Source organism: Engraulis encrasicolus, chromosome 24, assembly GCF_034702125.1.
Source record: "Engraulis encrasicolus isolate BLACKSEA-1 chromosome 24, IST_EnEncr_1.0, whole genome shotgun sequence".
NCBI classification, from domain to species: domain Eukaryota; kingdom Metazoa; phylum Chordata; class Actinopteri; order Clupeiformes; family Engraulidae; genus Engraulis; species Engraulis encrasicolus.
The window spans coordinates 41752920-41774284 of NC_085880.1; the positions used below are offsets into that span (position 1 = coordinate 41752920).

General features: G+C 42.3%; 1 protein-coding gene across 1 annotated transcript in view; it reads left to right on the plus strand.

The window, feature by feature from the left end:
- The first annotated feature begins 217 nt into the window (after positions 1-217).
- slc2a15a (solute carrier family 2 member 15a) overlaps positions 218-21365 on the plus strand; it is a 52757-nt gene continuing 31609 nt past the window's right edge. Inside the window, exons 1-4 of the mRNA XM_063191297.1 lie at positions 218-423; positions 7966-8064; positions 16597-16757; positions 20883-20915. Coding sequence (XP_063047367.1) covers positions 379-423; positions 7966-8064; positions 16597-16757; positions 20883-20915 — 338 coding nt within the window. The 5' untranslated portion in view covers positions 218-378. The remainder of the gene's footprint in view (positions 424-7965; positions 8065-16596; positions 16758-20882; positions 20916-21365) is intronic.

The window sequence follows — 21365 nt, forward strand, 5'->3', positions numbered from 1 at the left end:
CTTTGTAAATTCAGTTAGCTAATTGATTTCACCAGCCTTTCTCTCAGAATCACGTTGCTCTCAATCACATGATTCTGCCCATTACGCGGGCCACAAGGCCACTGCTGCTACCGGGAGGAGGAAGAGGGAGAGGACGACACGGGACAGTGAAGCTATGCTTGGGATGACAGGACCGACCGTCGTTCATCACTGAAGCTAATGGGTCTTCCGCCGGCAACTCGAACATGACTACGCCTGTACTTTCAAAAATGAACAAACAAACCTGGTTGTGATGCCGACAGTCTCAAGTGAAAGTTCTTGTAAAGTCAACTTTTAGGACACGCCAGACCTGTTTCTTCAACTCCGGATTTGTCTTTGTATGATCAATCGCCTATATAAATGGCTGAGGAACTATTAATAACTGCACCTGGAACGATCACAACGGTAAGCATGCCCAATAATCACATTTCTACATGTCCACCGCTAAATGGATGTGGCACGATGTGCCGAATCAGCAAACTGTCTGTCGGTGATAGAGTGGGATTTCTTTTCTGCATGTTCTGCATCCAACCTGGTTCCTATGGTCTGTTGGTTAATACAAGTTTGTATAAGTATCCAAGTTTATCCTACTAGTCTAGTTATTTTGTGTAGGCTATACATTTGCGTTGCGATTTTTTGCTGACTTATTGCTGATTTGTTAAATTATTATTATTATTTTAGCTGTGATACAGGCAGGCCTGCTCATAAAATGACAGCCTCGTTTCCAGTCTGAAGTGACATGTGCCAGCCAAACTCTGGAGTGATATTTAATCATTCTCCATTTCTGGTGGCAGGCGAGATTAATAATATTGATTAATAGGATCATACTTGGCTTCATTAATCAAGCAGCTAGTAGGCCTAAGCCACAGTCATCTTTGTTCTGGGCAGCAGATAAGTGGGCGATACAGCTGATTAGATGTCACAAGACATTGTCTTTGCGTTGGTCCTCACGTGTGTTGTATGCATAAGTAGCTGCATCTGACCACTTAACTGCTCCAAATTAAGTTTTACGCTCATGATGAGAGCACTGCAGCAGCTCCGTTTCAGTCAAGTTCCTGTGTGATGCTCTCTCTCTCTCTCTCTCGCTCTCTCTCTCTACCCTACAGTGATGAAATATGTAAACATTGAACAATGAATTCTTTATCAGTATATTTAACTAGCAGAATTATTAGTATATGGTAGTATTATGCCCATCATAGTTGTATTACACGCAGTTTGTGTGTTTTAGACTACAGTAGATGGTCTTTTAAAATCCTCAACAGGCTCTTGTCAGTCAGGGCCTGAGGCCTCAGAGCTCAGTCACGCTGCCACACTACACCATTATGGTTTTATTTCATTATTTTGTGCATGCGCCCATTTACAACATAGGCTACTCTTATTCTTATTACGGATTCTTGGTAAATGACCCATTCTTTGTGGCAGAGTCAATATTAGCTGACAGTATGCTACAGTGTTAAATATTTGCTCACTGCTTGAGGAACTCCTAGGAGCCGTGTTTAGATTGCCCCACGAGAAAGCGGTAAGCAATATACAGGGCAGGCTACTGTAGCATCTCCAACAAACTTCTGTCACATGATCCTTCGGCCTATGGGGGGTGGGTGGGACGCTGCTAAGTTAACTCAAAGAAAGGCATAACTTGCCTGATTCTCAAGGGTCTTAAAGGTTGAGTCATTTTTATTAGTTCATTTCCAAAAAGTGTGCTGTCCACTAATACATGGATCACTACTACACTGAGTACTAGATTCCCATTAATTTGTCCCCAGTTGGCTACTTGACACTGCTTCTCCAGTCCCATTCAAGTAAAACAAAGATAGAAGTGGCTGTGTTATCTTTTTCATGTCCCCGTCAATTTCCATTAACACTTTTACATATGAGGAGATGGATCTTCTCCATATCAGCCATTTAGAATGACCGGCAATAGGCATCTTTGGCTGCAAGATTTACTCTACTTTGGTCAGACCAGGAAATATTAGCTTATTACTTGCTAAATATTCACTAAAAGATACAATTTGTGAATGGACAGTAGCATACATTTAAAAAAATAAACTACCTGACCTGTACACAGTATACTGTTTATAAACACATATCACAGTCAGCATAATAAAGAATACATGGATATACTATATATACATACTGGTGTATAAATGATGAGATAGAAAACTGAGGAATAAAATCAAATCCCATTGTTCTTTCCATGTCACTCAGTTACATATAAAAAAAAAACATTTGACACTTACCATGCTACTGCTGAAGAGGTGCACACAGAGCTTTGTACACTGAGTTACTATGCACTGTGTTACTACTATATACAATTTTAAGTTACAATACTACTGCTAAAAGACTATTGAGGAGCACATATAGCTTCTGTACTTTCTGTTACTATAACCAGTTCTTTGTTAAGAATGGCCACAGCTGATGGGACAAATGACCGTTTGTAGCCATTCTTAGGTTGACAAGTCCTGCCTAACTGAGGCCTATTCTACAAAGCTGGTTCAGGATAAGTTAAGGTTTAGATAAAGAGGTAAATCATCTAATACAAGAGCTTTTCTTGAGAAAATGAGGACTCCAGGCTCTTCTATCACATGATTTACCTCTGAACTTAACCTGGTTTAGTCCTGAACCAGCTTCTTAGTATATGCCCCTGCTCGTAGTTAGCTGTGCGTATCTATCTTCGTATCCTGACTGTTTTCTCCTTGTGTCATGCAGCATCTCACCCCCTCATTGTTGGCGGTCAGTTAAGGGTTAATTCCTCATTCAAAATAAGCCAAAAGTGCCTTCCAAATTTACCACTAACTCTAAGTTATAACATACCGGTACACATTGGCAAGTGTTTCCGATGGCTTGACAGTTGGTGGGAACACATTTCCTTCAAGGGACATCCTTCCATCCATCCACCCACCCACCCACCCATCCATCCATCCATCCGTCCACCCACCCATCCATCCATCCATCCATCCATCCATCCATCCATCCATCCGCCCATGGGATACCCTAATGGTCTAATCCTGCATGAGACACCTGTGGTTAGGTCAGTTGACCCTGTTCAGAGTAGGGATGCAAATTATCGATTAATTCATTAATCATTAGTTGATAGCCTTATCAATCGACTTACGATTAATTGATAAGCGGCGTTTCCCCCCAAAATCTCAATGTTTCTTGAAAAAAACCTACTAAATCTAAACATTTTAATAAAAAATGTAGATAAAATACCACATTTAAATTAATTCTATTTCAATTCATTAATCCAAAGGTGATTTAAATATTCCCACAATTCCCACCCCTCTTCATACACACTCTTCACATTCCCATTTCACCTGGGTCTCTTGTCAGTTGAATTGACAATTAATTGTGATTATTGTTTTTTAATCGATTAATGAATTGATTGATTAAAGTCGATTAATCGATTAATCTTTTGCATCCCTAGTTCAGAGTGGACAAGCACTGCAAAGATGGCACAAATAGTTTGGTTTTATTTGAGAGAGGCTTTAAACCTCTTTATTTTTTAATAATTCACTGATTCTTGAGAAAGCGGCTAAAACATGTCTCTGCAATAAACTGCCAATTCTGTTGAAAATAAACTACATTTTCATGAACAAAATGAATCCAGGTAAAGACACAGGGGTCTGTTACATAAATGTACAGTCGTTTGAAATATTTAAGTGTAATTTTATTACTTTTCATGGCTATAAACCTGCCCACACCCTGTAAAAACAGCTGTCCCAAGGACAGACATCATCATTTCAATTGACTTAAAATGTAAAAATCACTGATATTATTGGAATTCTATCACCATGATGTGAAAGTCCATATTGAAGTGGTTCTGCAGATAATGCACATAGTGCGTTGTAAAAGCAAATATTTACTACTATTTTCTGATTGCTCAAAGTGTGTCCAGCATATTAGTCCACCAGCGTCAGATTTATTTAAAAAGACAATAAAATCAGGTATGCGCAAGGTCATTGTCCTTTCTTAGGACCCCTTTTCAAACCTTTAGATCTACTGAGTACTTCACCATCACTGAAGCTCCTGTAAGTTTATACTAATTTCTCCTCAATTTGATGATTTGTTTGGACACTGGTACTGTCCCAACCATAAACTGTCAACACCGTCGCGGTTTTTAATAGTATTATTGTTACATTAATGTTAATTATATCTACTTTTTCAGAAGCGTCATGAAGCCCCTAAGAAACAGAGCGAAAACGAAGTGGCTAATGTGAGCAAAAAATGCACAATATGTAAAAGAGTGTTTTTTTTGTCTCACACCGTCAGATGTCACCACCGTCGGATTTTGTTCCGCTCATCATCTTATTCCATATTTTACTAAATTGTGCTGGTTAATGAAACATTACCAGACATGTTAGTAATAATTGTGACCCAAACTTATACTCCAGCCTCCACTGAGGTGCATTTGGAGGGTTTTTTGTCACAAAACCTGACGGTGGTGACACTCTGATGTAGTTCACAAAAAAGCATGTGTTTTACATGTTTTTGACAAGTTTTACGAATATGCTTCCAATAAGTATCTACAATTATGTTGAATTGTAAAAGTAATTCACTGAAATACAGTTAAACTTATTTTTTTACTTCTAATTCTGTCTGACGCTGGTGACAAAACCAAGAAAGAGCCCATTTTATGAAAAATGTAAAAACTTGGGGAGCTTGGCCAATACATTCACTGCACAGCCAAGACGTTCATCTATGATAATACACCTCTATATTTTGAATTTGAACAACTTTAAACCTGTTTATGCCACATTTTCAATAATCTAGGCCTACTTCCTAGAGTATCTAACAATTGAAGAAAAAAACACATGCACCAAACATACTGTGCACACACAAAAATAAAGTGTTTATTTATGTAGGATGAAGATGTCATTTGACTTGAGAGGGCTATTTATTTTGCTAAATGTAGGTAATAAGATAGGTCACTTTCTTTCACCACTTCAGCATTACTGTCACCACCGTCAGTTCTTAAGTCACCATCGTAAGAAGGAGTTTTGGACATTTTTTTAAAATGAATGTGCTTACAAAATTTTTCTTTGTAGTTTGAATTATCAAAGTAATAGCAAAATTTAAGCCTACACGAATATTTGTGAAATTAAAAAAAAATATGTTTGATCTATTTAGCCATTAAGTAAACATTTGTCTGACAGAACATATTTTTAAATTAGAACACATTGAAGCAGTATTTAATAGAATGAAAGTGAATTTTTTTTCAACATTTAAAAGGCGTTATGTGTGAACCAAAAAAACACACACAATCACTTATAAAAAATCCAGATACATATGCAGCCAAATCAATACACTTTTTATTGCTTTTAATTGTGTCTGACGGTGTTGACAAAAAACAAGGTATGATCGGAGAAAAACATGATTTCTGAAAAAAATGGAAAATGGGGAGATTGGCCTTGTGCATTTCTGAAAAGCCAAGACCTTTGTCTACGAGGATATACTATATTATTTTGTAATTCACTTCGTTTTTTTCTTTCAAGATTACAACCTGTTTTAGCCACTTTCTCAAGAATCAGTGAATTATAATAACGGTACTTGTTCAGCTAATATAATCATGGAGCAAAAAGTGGGCAACTAGTGGTTAGAGAGTTGGTCTTTCAATCTAGGGGTTGCAGGTTCGAATCCTCCCTGACCTCTCCCTACATCTCCATCCATGGCTGAATGCTCCAGGGAGTGTAACCAACACCCTGAAACCCTGAAGTCGCTTTGAATGAAATAAAAGCATCAGCTAAGTGCAATGTAATGTAATGTAATGTAATAACATTGGTATGCTATGACCGTTTTACAGAAATATAGGGTTGTCTGATTGTCTTGATGTCTCTGTCTGTATGTGTTTCTATGACACTTTTTCCAGCTATTGACTTTTTTGGCTGCTCTTTGATATGTACCCCTCAGCTAGGCACATGTGATGAACCACTCTTCATCTCACCAACCACAGCAGTGTGTGTGTGTGTGTGTGTGTGTGTGTGTGTGTGTGTGCGCGCGTGTGCGTGTGCGTATGCGTATGCGTGTGTGTGCAATGACGTGTGTAATCTCTGTCTCTCTACTCTACTGATTCTATCTGTCTGTCTGTCTGTCAGTCAACCTACTCAGCTGACAATCTGTCAGTATATTCTCAATACTCAAGACATCTTTTCTTTTTCTTTTTGCTTCGACTGAATTGTTTGGGATAATCAAGTTTTATTTTTTTAGAAGGCACAGGACAGTGTTCAGTGAACATTAATCTAGTATTAAAACAAGAAGAGATGTTTGCATCAGGTTTAGCATTCAAAGCTATATTCCACCTGTATCAAACAATACCTGGGCGAGCCTGATGACGCACTGAGGCGGAACGCATTGTTCACTCTAAATAAACAAGCATAAACTCAAGAAAGTGTGCGGTAGACTTCTTTCTTTTGAAGTATTGAACACTCCTGCGTTTACCAGCACCTAGGAGCTGTGCATGGAACTGTTTAAAATACCTGTATCGGTATCTGTACCTGTATCCATTAGGCTGTATCCAACATATAGGTTTCATGGTTCAGTTCATTTCAGTTTACTTTATTGGTACACATAGGTAAACTGGTCCAACAGTTAAAGCAGTTTTCCTATGGGTAAAATGTGTGTTGTGAGGAGGGCCAAGATACTAATCAGCCAACCACATGAGCTCTTTTTGTTAGAAGTTTCCAACAATCTGAGGTTGAAGAGTGCACAGCCAGGCTAAGGTGTAGGTTTGGCTTGGAAAGTGGTGGGGACATTATAATGGCAAATTGTCCGGGTATGCTGTTTTTGCATTATGTTTGTGATAAAGTGGTGGTGGTGGTGGGAGGGGGGGGCGTCATTTCAAAAGTGGTAGGGACACACATGTCCCCATCATCCACACCTAAAATTATGCCCATGCAGCCTGGGGTGTGCACCCAGGGGTGTTTACAAACATGCAACCCATATAGGTACCATAGGTAAAGGTACAGTAAAGTTAGACTTAGACGTAGACTTAGACTTCTTCATTGTCCATTAAACTTACATGCAATGGAATATTTGCTTTTGTAGTGGGACAAAGACACACAAGGCAGACAGTCAGTAAACACACACATCACAGTCAGCATAATAAAAGAATATATATATATATATATATATATATATATATATATATATATATATATATATATATATATGATAAAAACTGAGGAATAAAGTCAAATCCCATTACTCTGCAGGTCACTTAGAAATATTAAAACCATTAGAAAGTTACCATGCCACTGCCAAAGAGGTGCACACAGAGCTTTCTACATTGAGTTACTATGCACTGTGTTGCTACTATATACAATTTTAAGTTACAATACTACTGCTAAAAGACTATTGAGTAGCACATAGAGCTTATCTACTCTCTGTTACTATAACCAGTTCTTTGTTTAGAATGGCCACAGCTGATGGGGCAAATGACCGTTTGTAGCCATTCTTAGGTTGACATTTCCTGCATAACTGGGGCCTATACTTAGAAGCTGGTTCAGGAGTAAACCAGGTTAAACTCAGAGGTAAATCACCTAATAGAAGAAAATGAGGACTCAAGGCTCTTAGATGATTTACCTCTGAACTTAACCTGTTTTACTCCTGAACTAGCTTCTTAGTAAAGGCAGAGATCTTATAGAGAGAGATACTTCATTCTAGTTCTTTTCCGGTTCCGTTCTTTGAGAATAAATGGAGTCCCCATTGCACTGTAGATGTCGGTAACACACTTCTTGTGCAAACACCTCAAAAAGAGAATAAGAAGGAGGGGACAACGCCCCCTTAGGAGACCCAACTCTCCCATCTCTCTGCCCAACTTGAGCACACTCTTTTGCATTGGGTGGGAGGGGTTTGAATCTTTTTTTATTAATCTACCCTCTTTGGTATAAACCCAGCTGTACGTATCTGTCCTCGTATCCTGACTGTTTTCTTCTTCCTTGTGTCATGCAGCATCTCACCCCCTCGTTGTTGGCGGTCGCTCTCCTAACCTCCTTTGGCAGTTCCATGCTTTATGGCTACAATTTGGCCGTGGTCAACTCTCCAGCAGGGGTGAGTATTTTTTTTAACATTGTGTTGGTTATAGATGTCCATCAATGTCCAATCACATGACTGATACAGAGCGTGGCCTTTGGATAGCGTTACTATGTACAGGTAAGACTTATTGGATACAAATGCGTAGGTTTCATGCATACAGCATGCACACACAGTACAGTATACATGCCATACTGCCATACATGCATAGAGTTGCAGGTGACCTGTGCACAAGAGATGCTCCTCCACACGAAATTGACCATCTAGAGTAGTGTTTCTCAACGGGGGTGCTACAGCCGCCCGGGGGGCGTTGGGGTGCCCTAGGAGGGCGTTGAGAAGGATACAGTTGAGAGGGGGCAGTGCTTAGTTGTCATTGGGGTATTAGTCCATTTAAAATGTTTAATAGTAAGGGAGGCGTTGGCAGGTTTGTGATGTGGTCAAGGGGGCGTTGGGAGGCTTATGATGAGGTCAAGGGGGAGGTTTGTTCAAAAAAGGTTGAGAACCAGACTGATCTAGAGTCTAGATTCTAGATTCTACATTCTAGATTTTAGAGCCAGCACAAGTACAGCTGCTGTTTACAAACAAAATGATTCAGCCTGATTTCGTGGATTTATGGGGGTCAGTAGTAGTCGCACGTCATGGCTGGTGGTTGCATAACTCCGACAGCTAATGGCACTATTGTTTGGATTCTTTTGATTTCTTTTTTTGGATTTCTGTTTTTATAATACGCTGTGGTTGTAGCACCTGACGTCTGAGTCCCCCCTCCTGAAAGTTGATTGAACAATGTTAGTGTTGCTGCTGTCATGTTTTAATGCACCTTCTCTGTTCAGGGGTGAGTTTCTCAAAAGAGAAGTTGTTAGCCTGTTAGCAACTTCAGTAGTTGCCAATGGGAAAATGCATTGAAAACAGCAAAGTAGCTAATGTAGTAAGCGACTTTGGTTTTGAGAAATCCACCCCATGGTAGTAAATTCAAAGAACATGGTTAAGTGATAAACCTGGCTAAGTTAACGTTCAAGAATTGATGAACCTACTACGTTGCCTAATAGATAATGCACCAGCGGGCCCTACCGTGGCACAAATGGAAGGGCACTCGTTTGCTATGCGGCCGACCTGGGTTCAATGTGTTCAATTCCCAGCCCGCCGAGTCTGTTGCCGTGCCTCCCCAGTCTCTGGTCCTCCCCCACTCACTTTCCTGTAACCACCATCTGCACTATCCTGTCAAATAAAGGCAAAAGAGCGCAACAGATATACAGTATAAAAGAATCAAGTCCATTTGGAGTGCTACCAGGAACTTTGTAAAAAACTTTGTTAAGATGGTGCTCTTTGGCCAGGTTTAGTTCATTTTCAAAAAATGTTGTTGGTATCCCACAACTTTTTTTTGAATATCTTACAGCTATATATGTATTTTTTTTTACCATAATCCACCCACGGTGGTCATTTAGCTGAGGAAAATGAGGACTTCTTCAAGGCTCCTTGGGTATACATTGAATTTTACCACTAACTCAAGGGTAATTTAACCTGCTTTACTACCAGGGTCTTGGAATACTTCCCAAGAGTCTGTTCAAATTTGTGTGGGTATTTTCTTCTCAGTCCTTTGATGTTCATACACGCCTGATGGGGATATGCAATAGGGAATGTTATCATGTGCTCAGGACAGTTTTATAATATTTCTCATCTGATCAGTTCTCTGTTCAGATTTGCATGGATATTTTCTCCTCTGGCCCCTTAGTTAAAACAGAAGCCTATTTGGGATGTTGTCATGTGTTTTAAAACGGTCCAATTAAGACCTGCATCTGCGATTTTTGGCCACATAAGCCTTTAGGCTGAAAGATTTACTTTTTAGTCAGTCCGTGGTGACATTTCATACAAGCCTGATGGGTATATATGGGCATATGAATGTTGTCATATGCTTACGAATTAAATGTTTCTCTCATCTGATCAGTTCTCTGTTCAGATTTGCGTGGATATTTGCCGATCTCTCGCATCTGGCCCTTCCCTTTAGTTAAAAACAAGAAGCGGCTATTTGGGTGAATGGTTGTTCATGTGTTGACCTTAGAGGACCAACATCTGCATTTTTGCAACATAGCCTTTCAGGCTGAAGCATTTACTTTTAGCAGCGTTGACATTTCATACAAGCCTGATGGGTGGGAATGTTGTCATATGCTTAAGACAGTTTTAATATTTCTCACCTGATCAGTTCTCTGTTCAGATTTGCGTGGATATTTTCTCCTGGGGCCCCTTAGTTAAAAAAATAATGATATTTGGGGACGGTTGTCATGGGTGTATGTGTTTTTTTTTTAAAAACAGTCAAGAGCCATGCACTCTGCATTTTTTGCAATCATAGACCTTTCAAGGCTGAAAAGCATTTACTTTTAGCAGCGTTGACATTTCATACAAGCCTGATGGGTGGGAATGTTGTCATATGCTTAAGACAGTTTTAATATTTCTCACCTGATCAGTTCAGATTTGCGTGGATATTTTCTCCTTGGGTGCCTTGTTTAAAAAAGAAGGCTTTTTGGGATGTTGTCACGTGTTTTAAAACATTAAGACCAGTGCCTGCATTTATGCAACACAGCCTTTAAGACTGACTAAAGCATCTACTGTATATGCGTTGACAATCTGCTAAATTTTATTAATAGTACTGGGTTACTACCTACTTGATGGGTTACTATCTACAGGCTCTTTGATCAAGTCATTGTTTGTTTGTTTTGTCACTGTATGCCTGCTTTTCCCTTGCTCGCTGCAAAACTGTTTTAGGTGGATGTTTTGATACAACCTACAACATATAGACTAAACTGGGAACAAAGTAACTCTGTCCACACATGAGGTTAGTTACAGTTGAGAGTTATCAAGTTATCAAGTAACAAAAAGTTATAAAAATACACCAAAGAAGTTTACCCCAAGTCAACTCTTAGTCAGGCTTTTATTGTCACTTTCCTCATATGCAAGAAGTCTCATACAAGGAAAATTAAACTACGTTTTCTCTCTATACCATGCCAGGACATAGACATACACAAGACTGGCATTTTACAGACTCGACATAAAGTGCAAGACAGGACAGGTAACAGTGATGGGCTGGTAACAGTAAGTGATCAATAATAAACACAGTACAAATTGACATTTAGCATTCAACATAGATGTAAACAGAAGATAAGATTTTTAAAAATGCCATTGAGTGTGAGTGTGAGTGTGGCCATGTTCCTCTGCTCGGGCAGGCAGGCAAGGCAGGCAGCAGGCCCTTGTATTGGTAAATAGAGGCGTCTGTTGGGCCTGCTGGTCTTTATTCGGTGCACAGCATTTGTCATCAGGAGCAGGAATGCAGATGGTATGGCAGCAGGCAGCGGGGACCAGGCTGGCCTCTGTCACCTCCACACATAGCTGGATTGGCATACAGGGCATTTGCCAGGTGGACTGATGATGATTTTGACCTGCTCCTCCCCTCAATGGAGTGGTATCCGTCCTCATGCTGCTACAGCTGACCTCCCAATCGGATAGCACACTCGGAAACAATAATATATACATTATGGTCGTGTTGTGTTTTTCCAAACGGTGGGACCGGAAATATCTGAAAAAATTGTTTTGTCACGCAGGCCTTCATTGACTCTCTCAATGCGTTGAACGAGAACGGTCTGTCGCTGAAAATTGCCCGGCCCTGATGTTTTTGCCCCAAGTCAGAGCCCCTGCCTCCACAGCAGGGACCGCCTCCGCAATCGGCATCCGATGGTCAGGGCTATGCCCCCTGCCGGAATGTGCCTCACACAGATTCCATAGGATTCCATTCTACTCTCCCAGAGCAGGCCCATTGTTTCTGATTACAGTATTCCGGAATCGGATCACTAGTGTGCCCATGACACACTCAGCTAGAATGCCAGGCCTGTGAGTGGCAGCTGGTGTGTGGCGTGCGTGCGTGGAGAATTCTACTGTGTGTTTGTGTGTGTAAACTGTGAGTTGTAAACTGTGTGTGGGAATCCACACTGGTTTTTGTGTTTACTATAGTACTGTATTACTTGTTAACTGAAACTGCACTGGAAGATGCGGTTTATGATGTGTGTGGGATTGTAATTCATAAAGCACATTTTGGACATGGATAGCTATAAGAAGTTGTTGGAATGTGAAATGTGAAATACATCGATTGCAACACATGTGAAATACAAAATCTTAGGCATATTATTAATTAAAGTTTGTTATAGATTTAGGTGTCCTCGGGGTGTTTGAAAAGGTCCATACAATTTATTATGATATAGTTACTGCCTATTTGAATTGTGTTCGAAGGCATAATTTATATAGTCCTTTCTTTCTATTTGGACAGCTTGGGATGCTGACTTAGCTTTGGTCTATTTCAGTCAGTTATGTAACTTTTTTAATGAATGCGGTGCTGGTCCTGTGATCCTTTTCATTCAGGTGAAATTGTCTCATGCCGTTTTGGTTAAGGCCTCTGTTGTATCCATCTCCACCTATCAGCTGGGAACTTGGACCAACCTTTAATCTCAGCCCGGGGTTGTTTCAGGACATTGTTGTTCAGTAATCAGAGGCATGTTTGCTGATCTCATAGACTGTAATCTCAGATTAATTTAAACCCTGTTTGAACATGGATTTACTTAATTCAGTTTAGGCCTAAACTAAGTTTAAGTTAAGATATGTTGGTGCAACCCACCTTTTGAGGTGTAAGGATGTTCCCCTAGGTCTTCTAGAATTTTACTTGAACATTTCATACAGCATCATTTTAAAACACAGAGTTCTTTGGGGATCTGTAGTATGCTTAAGTAACATGCTATTCTAGAAGACGGAGGGGGCGGCTGGGTATACTAAGGCAGGGAATTAGATCAGTGAAAAGAAGTGTTTTAAAGTTAAAAGCTATCGGACATGGACAATAAGAATATTTCCATTCATAATAAAAGTATACTGTAATTAGTTATACAAATTACAATCCTGGTAAGTTTTGAGTGATTCGTGTTGGGAGGAATGAGTCTCTGTCAAGTTAGTATGAGACTTTAGAGAGCATGAGAAGAGTACAGTCAAGAATGAGTGTGCGAGAGAGAGGGGCAAGAGAGTGGCAGGAAATAAATGAAGATTTTTGTAAGATTTGTGTGTGGTCTGCAAGGAAGAGGAGAGTGCTGAGAATGGGTGCAGAGTGAAGTGGGAGGGGGGGGGGGGTGGGGGGATAGGGAATTGAGGAGGATAAGAAAAGAGAAGGACTGAGAGCCGGGAGAGGAAGAGAAGACGAAAGAACGGGGGGGCACATAGGGACACGAGGAGAAAGAAAGAGAGAGAGAGGGAGAGGGAGAGAGACAGCGTAAGGGGGAGCAGAGTGGAAGAAGACGAGGAGACAGAAAGAGAGACAGAATAAGAGAGATAGAGACAGAACGAGACTGAGAGAGACTAGGAAAGATAGAGGAGGGAGAGACAGAAAAGAAGAGACAGGATGGGGAAGAGACAGAACACGAATGGGGAGAGAAGAGAGAGAGAAGAGACAGAGAGAGAGAGGGAGAAGAGGAAGAGGAGACAGGACAGAAGAGACAGACAGAGAGGAAGACGAAAGCAGATGGGAGGGAGAGGTGAGGGAGAGAAGAGAGAGAGAGGGTCGGAGACAGAAGGGAGAAGAGAAGAAGTACGGAAGAGACAGGAAAGAAAAGAAATTAGAAAACAGAGAGAAGGAGAAGGGAAGAAGGAGAGACGAGAAGAGGAGAAGAGAGAGAGGAGGGAGAGAGGAGAAGAGACAGAGAGGAGATGAAAATGAGGACAGAGAGAGACCGAAGTGGGAGGGAGAGAAGAGACAGAAGAGAGGAGAGGGGAGAGGGAAGAGGAGGAAGAGAACAGACAGAGGACTGGGAAGATGAGGACAGAAGAGGAAGAAGAGACAGAAGAGAGAAGAGACAGGAAAATGGAGAAGAGAGACAGAGAGGGAGGGAGAGAGAAGAGAGGTAGAAGAGACCAGGACAGGGTGAGAAGAGACAGAACAGGAAAGTGGACAGAACCAGGCAGAAGAGGACACGAAAAGACAGAAGAAAGAGAGGAGAAGAGTGACAGAGTACAGAAAGGAGAGGAACAGAAAAGAGACAGAACAGAGATGGAGGAGAAGGGAGGAGAGGAGGAGAGGGAGGAAGAAGAGGAGACAGAAGAAAGAGACAGAAAGAGAGGGGAGAGAGAGAAGGGAGAGAGAGGAGAGGAGAGACAGAAGGAGAGGAGACAGAGGAGGAGCAGAAGAAGAGAGGACAGAAAGAAGTGAAGAGACAGAAGGGGAGACAGAATGAGAGGAGACAGAAAGACCGGAAAGAGACAGAGAAAAAAGAGGGGAGAAAGAGGGGCGGCTTGGGGCATAGGGACACGAGGAGCGGGGGGGGAAGGAACGAAATGAGAGAGAGACAGAGAGAGAAAGAGGAGGATGAGGAGAGAGAGAGGGAGAGGAGATGACCAGCAGAGAGAAGAGGAGAGGGGGGACACTGGAGGAGGAGAGGAGAGAGAGAGAGCTAATAGAGGGAGTGGAGAGGGGAAGGGAGGGATTGGAGGGGAGAGAGTGAGAGAGTGAGTAGAGAGAAGGGGAGAGAGAGGGAGAGGGAGGGCGAGTGGGGATCAGGAGGAGCGAAGGGGGACGAGAGGAGTTGGGATGAGGGAAGGAGAGGTGTGAGAGGGAGAGGAAGAGAGGGGTGGGAGTGGGGAGGGTAGGGGGGGGGAGTCGGTGCGTGTGGGGAGGTGATGAGAGAAGTAGGAATTTGGAGATGACGGGGAGATTGGCGGGGGGTGCGGAGGAATGTAGGGTGGCTCTTCTACTGATGAGTTGGTCTGGTATGGATGAAGAGTAGTGTTGGAGATGAGAGAGTGATTGAGTGAGAGGAGACGAGGGAGGAGGGTTTTGATTGATGGGAGAGGAGGAGTAGGGTGAGGAGAGAGAGAGAGAGAGGGAGGAGACAGAGAGAGGGGGACACACCGGAGAAAGAAAGAGAGCGAGAGAGATGAGAGAGAGGAGGAGGGAGCGAGAGTGAGGCTGCGATGAGCGAGGAGAGAGAGAGGCAGGTGAGGGTATGTAATGGAAGTTGATTAGTGGGTGTCACATGAGTGGAGTGACGTGTGTGTTTGGTCTTTGGTCTGGCTGTGGTTCCAGCTGCCTAATAGGACCCCGCGCGGGTTGGGAGAGGGAGGCAAGCTGATGGCAGCCAAGATGGAAGCAAGCTCTCATTTCACAAACACACAGCAGGAGTCAGAGCAGAGCAGCGCACTAAACTACTTTTTTGGTGCTGCTCTCAAAAGCGGAGAGAGGGAAAAAAGGGTTTTGGGCTTTGTTGTCAAAGCTCACTCACCGTTTTATTATTTTTTCGGGTATTTTTTTTCGTTGTTTAGCCCACCTCCCCCCTTCCTTTTTATCCACCGTTTGGTGTGTGTGATGCCTCCGCTGTCTTATACGTTTAGGAAAAATCATTGTGTTTGTAAATCAGTGTTTAATGTGTGGATGAATGATGATGATGCTTATGGTGGTTGTTTTGGGAGTGCACAGTAGTCACAATCGGGCAAGATGTTCCTCAATTTGGAAGCAATTTTCATCTGTTGTTCTGTTTTTTGTGTGTGCTGCTGCCTGTCGGCTGCCTCCTGATAGTTTGTTTCTGTAAAATGCCATGCTGCTCCACATGCCAGTCCTCCTGTTTACTCTCCTCTTTTCTGTTTATTTTTTTCTTCTCTTTTCTTTTCTTTTCTCTCGCTCCTCTAAGTGGAGTGTAGACGGTCCCCCGAGTGTCATAATCATTGAGCAGTGGTTTTCGAAGCTAGATTGTTTCTTCGAAGATTCTTCGATCTCTTCTCTCATCTCTCTCTCTTCTCAGATCTCTCTCTCCTCTCCTCGCTCTCTTCTTTCTCTCCTCTCTCTATCTTCTCTTTCTCTCTCTCTCTCTTCTTTTCTCAAATACTATTGGATTATCCTTATTCATTCTCTCTCTCATTCTCTGTCTCTCTCTCTCTCTTTTACTCTTTCATCCCCACCATTGCCCGTCTCTCTCTGTTTTCCCTCACCTTTCTGTTTTTCATACACATTCTCTCTGCCCCCACCTCTCTCTCTCTCTCTGACTCTCTCTCTCTATCTCTTGCTGTCTCATTGTCTATCTCTCTTGCCTTTCCCCTCTCTCCCTCTCTCTCTCTCTCTCTCTGACTCTCTCTCTCTATCTCTATCTCTTGCTGTCTCATTGTCTATCTCTCTTGCCTTTCCCCCCCTCACTCCTTTCCTCTGCATTCCCTTTCTCTCTCTTACTCTCTTACTCTCTCTCTCTCTCTCTCTCTCTCTCTCTCTCTCCTTGCCCTTCGTCCACCTCTTTCACACACACACACACAACACACACACACACACCACACACACCTCACAACACACACACACACACACACACACACACCACACACACACAACACACAGCACACGTTTTCATATATCTTTGAGGAGTGAAAAAAAACCATACATTTTATCATTTTATAACTACACGTTGCGTAATGAGGCGGGTTGTTTCCTCTCTCTCTCTCTCTCTCTCTCTCTCCCTCTCCCCCTCTCTCTCTCGTCTCTCTCTCATCTCTCAGTACATAAAGGACTTCTACAACCAGACGGTGGTGCGTCGTAATGGCTCGGGGCTGAATGGGGACTCCCTGACCCTCATGTACTCCCTGACCGTCTCCGTCTTCGCCATCGGGGGGCTCCTCGGCTCGCTCATGGTGGGCATCCTCGTCACCAAATTTGGAAGGTACGTCAGCGGCATCACACGCCAATGCCACACAAGACACACCTGGGCAGGGACGGATTACGTAATGCACAAACTAGATATGACTGCAGCCTAGGGCCCCCCACCTGACAGAGTACCCCTAATTGGTCAAAAGTCAAAAATAGCAGAATTCTGACTAGATGCAATATTGGAAAAAGTACACTTGATAGACATGTTACCTTGATTCCTAGCTTGTAATTATGACACTGTCTATATACATTTGGCATGAAATTTGTCCTCTGGGGGGACTGTTGAAGAATAGTCCCCCAAAAGTTGTTTTGGCTACGCTGACAGTAGGGAAACTTACAGTTTTTCTCGATTGCCTCCACACAAGTTCTGGTACTTCACACACAATTTTCGGAACATCTCACCCATTTCCCAACTCCCCTAACCAATGTCACTGAACACTAAACACAATTCCTACTTAACACTCAAATTCCAGTTTTTATATCAACACCAACTCTTTTCACACCATTAACACAATTCTCTGGATTACACATCAATTTTCATAAGAAAAAACACTGGGTTTTCTCATGGAACACCATGTCATTCACAAACACTTCTGGACAATCAACTGCAACTATGTTCACTTCCTCATTCACATGGGCAAAAACTCTCTTCAATACGGTTTACAATTCTGAAAATCATCCCCCATAAATAAGGGACACACATTGCATTGTCATCTTGATTGGAAAAATTAGTGGATGCAAGGAGGGGGAAAGAAAAACCAGTTTGTTTCGTTTTTGAACTCAAAAATAAGGTTTTACAAAGACCTACCTTTCATGTGGGTTACCCTATATTTTTACAATACATTAGTGCAATTTTTTTTTTATATATTTATAAAAATATGTAAAATATATACACGTCTGTGTACTCACGAGTCTAAAAAACAAATATTTCAGTTATTTTACTACAGAAAATATACCCTCTTTTCGTATTCTTTGTGTTATTCTTGTGAAAAAAAAGATTAAAAATCTTTCTGTTTTGTTTGTGTGTTGTGGGAGGATGTTTGTCCAATTTATCTGTCACAGTACATGCAATTCCAGATACAAAAAAAGCCCAAGTTACTGGGAGAAATTAGTTTTACCCTGTGCCCAACAGTGTTTTAATGGGTCTGCAAATGTGTATTGTAGTGACTGTCTGTGTGTGTCATTTGACGACAAAATGAGGTTTTTAGAAGAGAGTACATTGTTTTGAGACAAGACGTGCATTTTTCAGAGGTAGTGAAGAGTTTTGCCCGTTGTGTGTGAGGTTTGGAGATTTGTGTGTAGAGTTTTGAGAATTCGAAGACCGATTCCGAAAATTGTGTGTAGGCAATCGAGAAAAACTGTAATTGTTTTCTCCACGGAGGAGGGGCATCAGCAAAACGTGAGGCCACAAGTCCAAGTGGAGGACGCAAGGTTGCCTATTGGAATGTACCCTTGGTCTGTGCCCCAAGTGAATCTTCTCTGCATCTGACCTCTGACCCTTTATGTAGGCCCAAGAACCCACAAGTCAGGCGGCCCGTGTGTTATGACTACGTTAGTGTTGTGTCTATTCCCAATGCATGCACCTAAACTAACCTCTTTGCAAAAGCGTTCTCTAATTCTCAAATTCACAGTTAAGCCACCACTTAGATATTTTACTATACTTCACTTACTCCCATCTCTTGTTTTACAGTACTTATATTCTTTTTATTTATTTTTTATCACCTGTGTACGGTACAGCCACCTTTGCCACACTGCACCCACTGGCCACTGCTGCCTGCTTTGTGTGGTGATTACACCACCAGCATGGCCGTAACTACCATTGAGGACACAGAGGTCATGTCCTCTGTATTCTCTTTCTGTAATGTAAAATGTATCTACAGTATGATGAAAATTGATACATGATCAGCAATAATCAATTCAGTCTGTATACAACACCCCCATTTATCCTCAAGGCTTTAGAGTTTGACTTAAGTATTTGATGCATTCTAAATGTACACTATACAGCCCAGTATTTTACCACGGTATTTGAAAATGTCTGGTTACGGCCCTGACCACCAGCCCAACTCACTGAAGTGACCTTGAGAGTTTTAGTGGAAATGGCATTCTGTTTTCATTGCAGCCCAGAGACTAGTTTACACTGCCCCACAGATAACAAATTTCTTTCAATGAAAGCCGTTTATGGGCTCCTGCCCGAGCAGCTAATAAGAACACAGCAATATGGAGATGGGAAGCGGCTTATTTTAGAAATAGTATGGGGTGCTGGATGGCTGTTTGTTTTCTTTCATAAATAAGTTTTGTTTTTTTGGACCACTGGCTTATGAACATTTCGAATCAGTGTGAAATAGGTATGAGCATACGTATAGTAAGTAATTGCATGTTGAATTACTTCATACTTTATGCTCTATGACAGTTTGCATCCATGGTGGTGGATCCAATGGGGGGGGGGGTGGGGGGGACTCCGCTTGCACATCTCCCTCTTCCGTCCACCTCCCACCTCATCCTCATCCTCCACACTCTCGCACCCAGGCCAGAGCATTCTCACTCTCCATGGCTGGAATGGCCATCTGGCATAGCGGGCATTTCCCAGAAGGCCCTGCACCCTCGTAGGCACCTATTTTCAGAAATGTATATTGTTTTTCTTAACATTTCTGATAATAGGGGCTCACAAGGGTGCAGGGCCCACCGGTGAGTCAATTTTGCGCCGCTAATTATGACGGGCCCCCTGTAACCCAAAAGTGCCCGGGTCCTATTTCTCCCCCAGTCCAGCCCTGCACCTCTCCCTTCTCCTCCCCTCCCCTGCCCTCCTCTCCCCTCCAGAGTGCACTGTGCACTGTCTGCTCTCCGCACTGACTGAGGTGGACATTTAAATGCAAATGAAAGACGATGATTCACGAGCCTATTTATTGTGCTAATCAATTTCATCGCAGCACAATGCTTTATTGGCTTTACGGCTCTCTCTATGTGTGTGTGTGTGTGTGTGTGCGTGTGTGTGTGTGCGTGTGTATGTGCATGTTTGTACACTCGCAGTGGGGGGGGCCCGACGTGCAAAACGAGGATGGGCCGCCACCACCAACAAACAGTAAATCAGACAGGAAGTTTACCACCTGATAGAACTAATCAAGGCGCCGTAGTGCATTACCCATCGTCTGGTTTTACACACTTTGTTCTCTTAGACGCGCTGGTGGAACATCAATTGTGCGGCTCGGATAGTTAAACTCCTCCGAGGATGAATATAGGGGGTTAGTGTCCTGAGCTAATGGTCAGTGGCGGGTATGTACATGGGGCGTGGGCTATACGGTGAGGTAGGGGGATGTTGTAGTATGCAGCAGTCCACCCCTCACCACCGTCAGGCCTGAGCTAATGGTCAGTGGCTGGTATGTACATGGGGCGTGGGCTAGGCCACTATACGGTGAGGCAGGGGGATGTTGTAGTATGCAGTCCACCCCTCACTACGGTCAGGCCAGAGGGGGCTTAGAAGCTGCTTACACGTACTATACGTATAAATGTGGATATTTTTGAAAACATATTGGTTTTGGCCTGTCTTTTACACATAAACAGAGTTTTAGATTGTACATTTCAAAAGTCAAAACAAGTTTTTATTTTTATCCATATAAAAATATATGCGTTTGATAAATATCCACATGGGTGTAACCAGCATCTTAGAATAGAGAGATAGGACAGGCAGGCAGGTTGTACAGGCGTACAAAAGCGTGTTATTTGTTCAGCAAATATTGTGTAACTGATACATTTTATTTTTAACATTTACATTTGTTTGGTGGTCAACTTCATTATGCAGTCTAACATGTTTTCGTATTGTTCCAGGATAGGGACCGTTGTCAGCTCCATCGTGAAGTCTAACATGTTTTAGTTTTCTACAGGAAAGGGACAGTTGTCAGCGCCATCATGCAGTCTAACATGTCTTAATATTCTTCCACAGGAAAGGGATAGTGGTCAACTCCAACATGCATGCACTATAACATGGTCAACTCCATCGTGAAGTCTAACATGTTTTAGTGCTCTACAGGAAAGGGACAGTTGTCAGCTCCATCGTGCATTATAACATGTCCTAATTTTTTCCAGGAAAGTGACAGTTGTCAGCTCCATCGTGCAGTCTACATGTCCTCATACTCTCCTACAGGAAAGGGACAGTGGTCAACTCCACCATCCTGATGTGCCGAATGCAGAGTCTAACTTGTCTTAATATTCTTCCACGGGAAAGAGACAGTGGTCAATTCGACCATTATGCAGTATAACATGGTCAACTCCACCATCGTACACTATAACATGTTTTAGTGTTCTCCATGAAAGGGACAGCTCCATCGTGCCGTCTAACATGTCTTGGTATTCTCCCATAGGAATGGCACAGTGATTAACTCCACCATTATGCAGTCTGACATGTCTTCATATTCTCCTACAGGAAAGGGACAGTTGTCAACTCGACTATTATACAGTATAACATGGTCAACTCCACCATTATGCAGTATAACATGGTCAACTCCACCATGTTACAGTCTAACATGTCTTCTTATTCTCCTCCAGGAAAGGGACAGTTGTCAACTACTCCATTGTGAATTATAACATGTCTTCGTATTCTCCTTCAGGAAAGGGACAGTGGTCAACT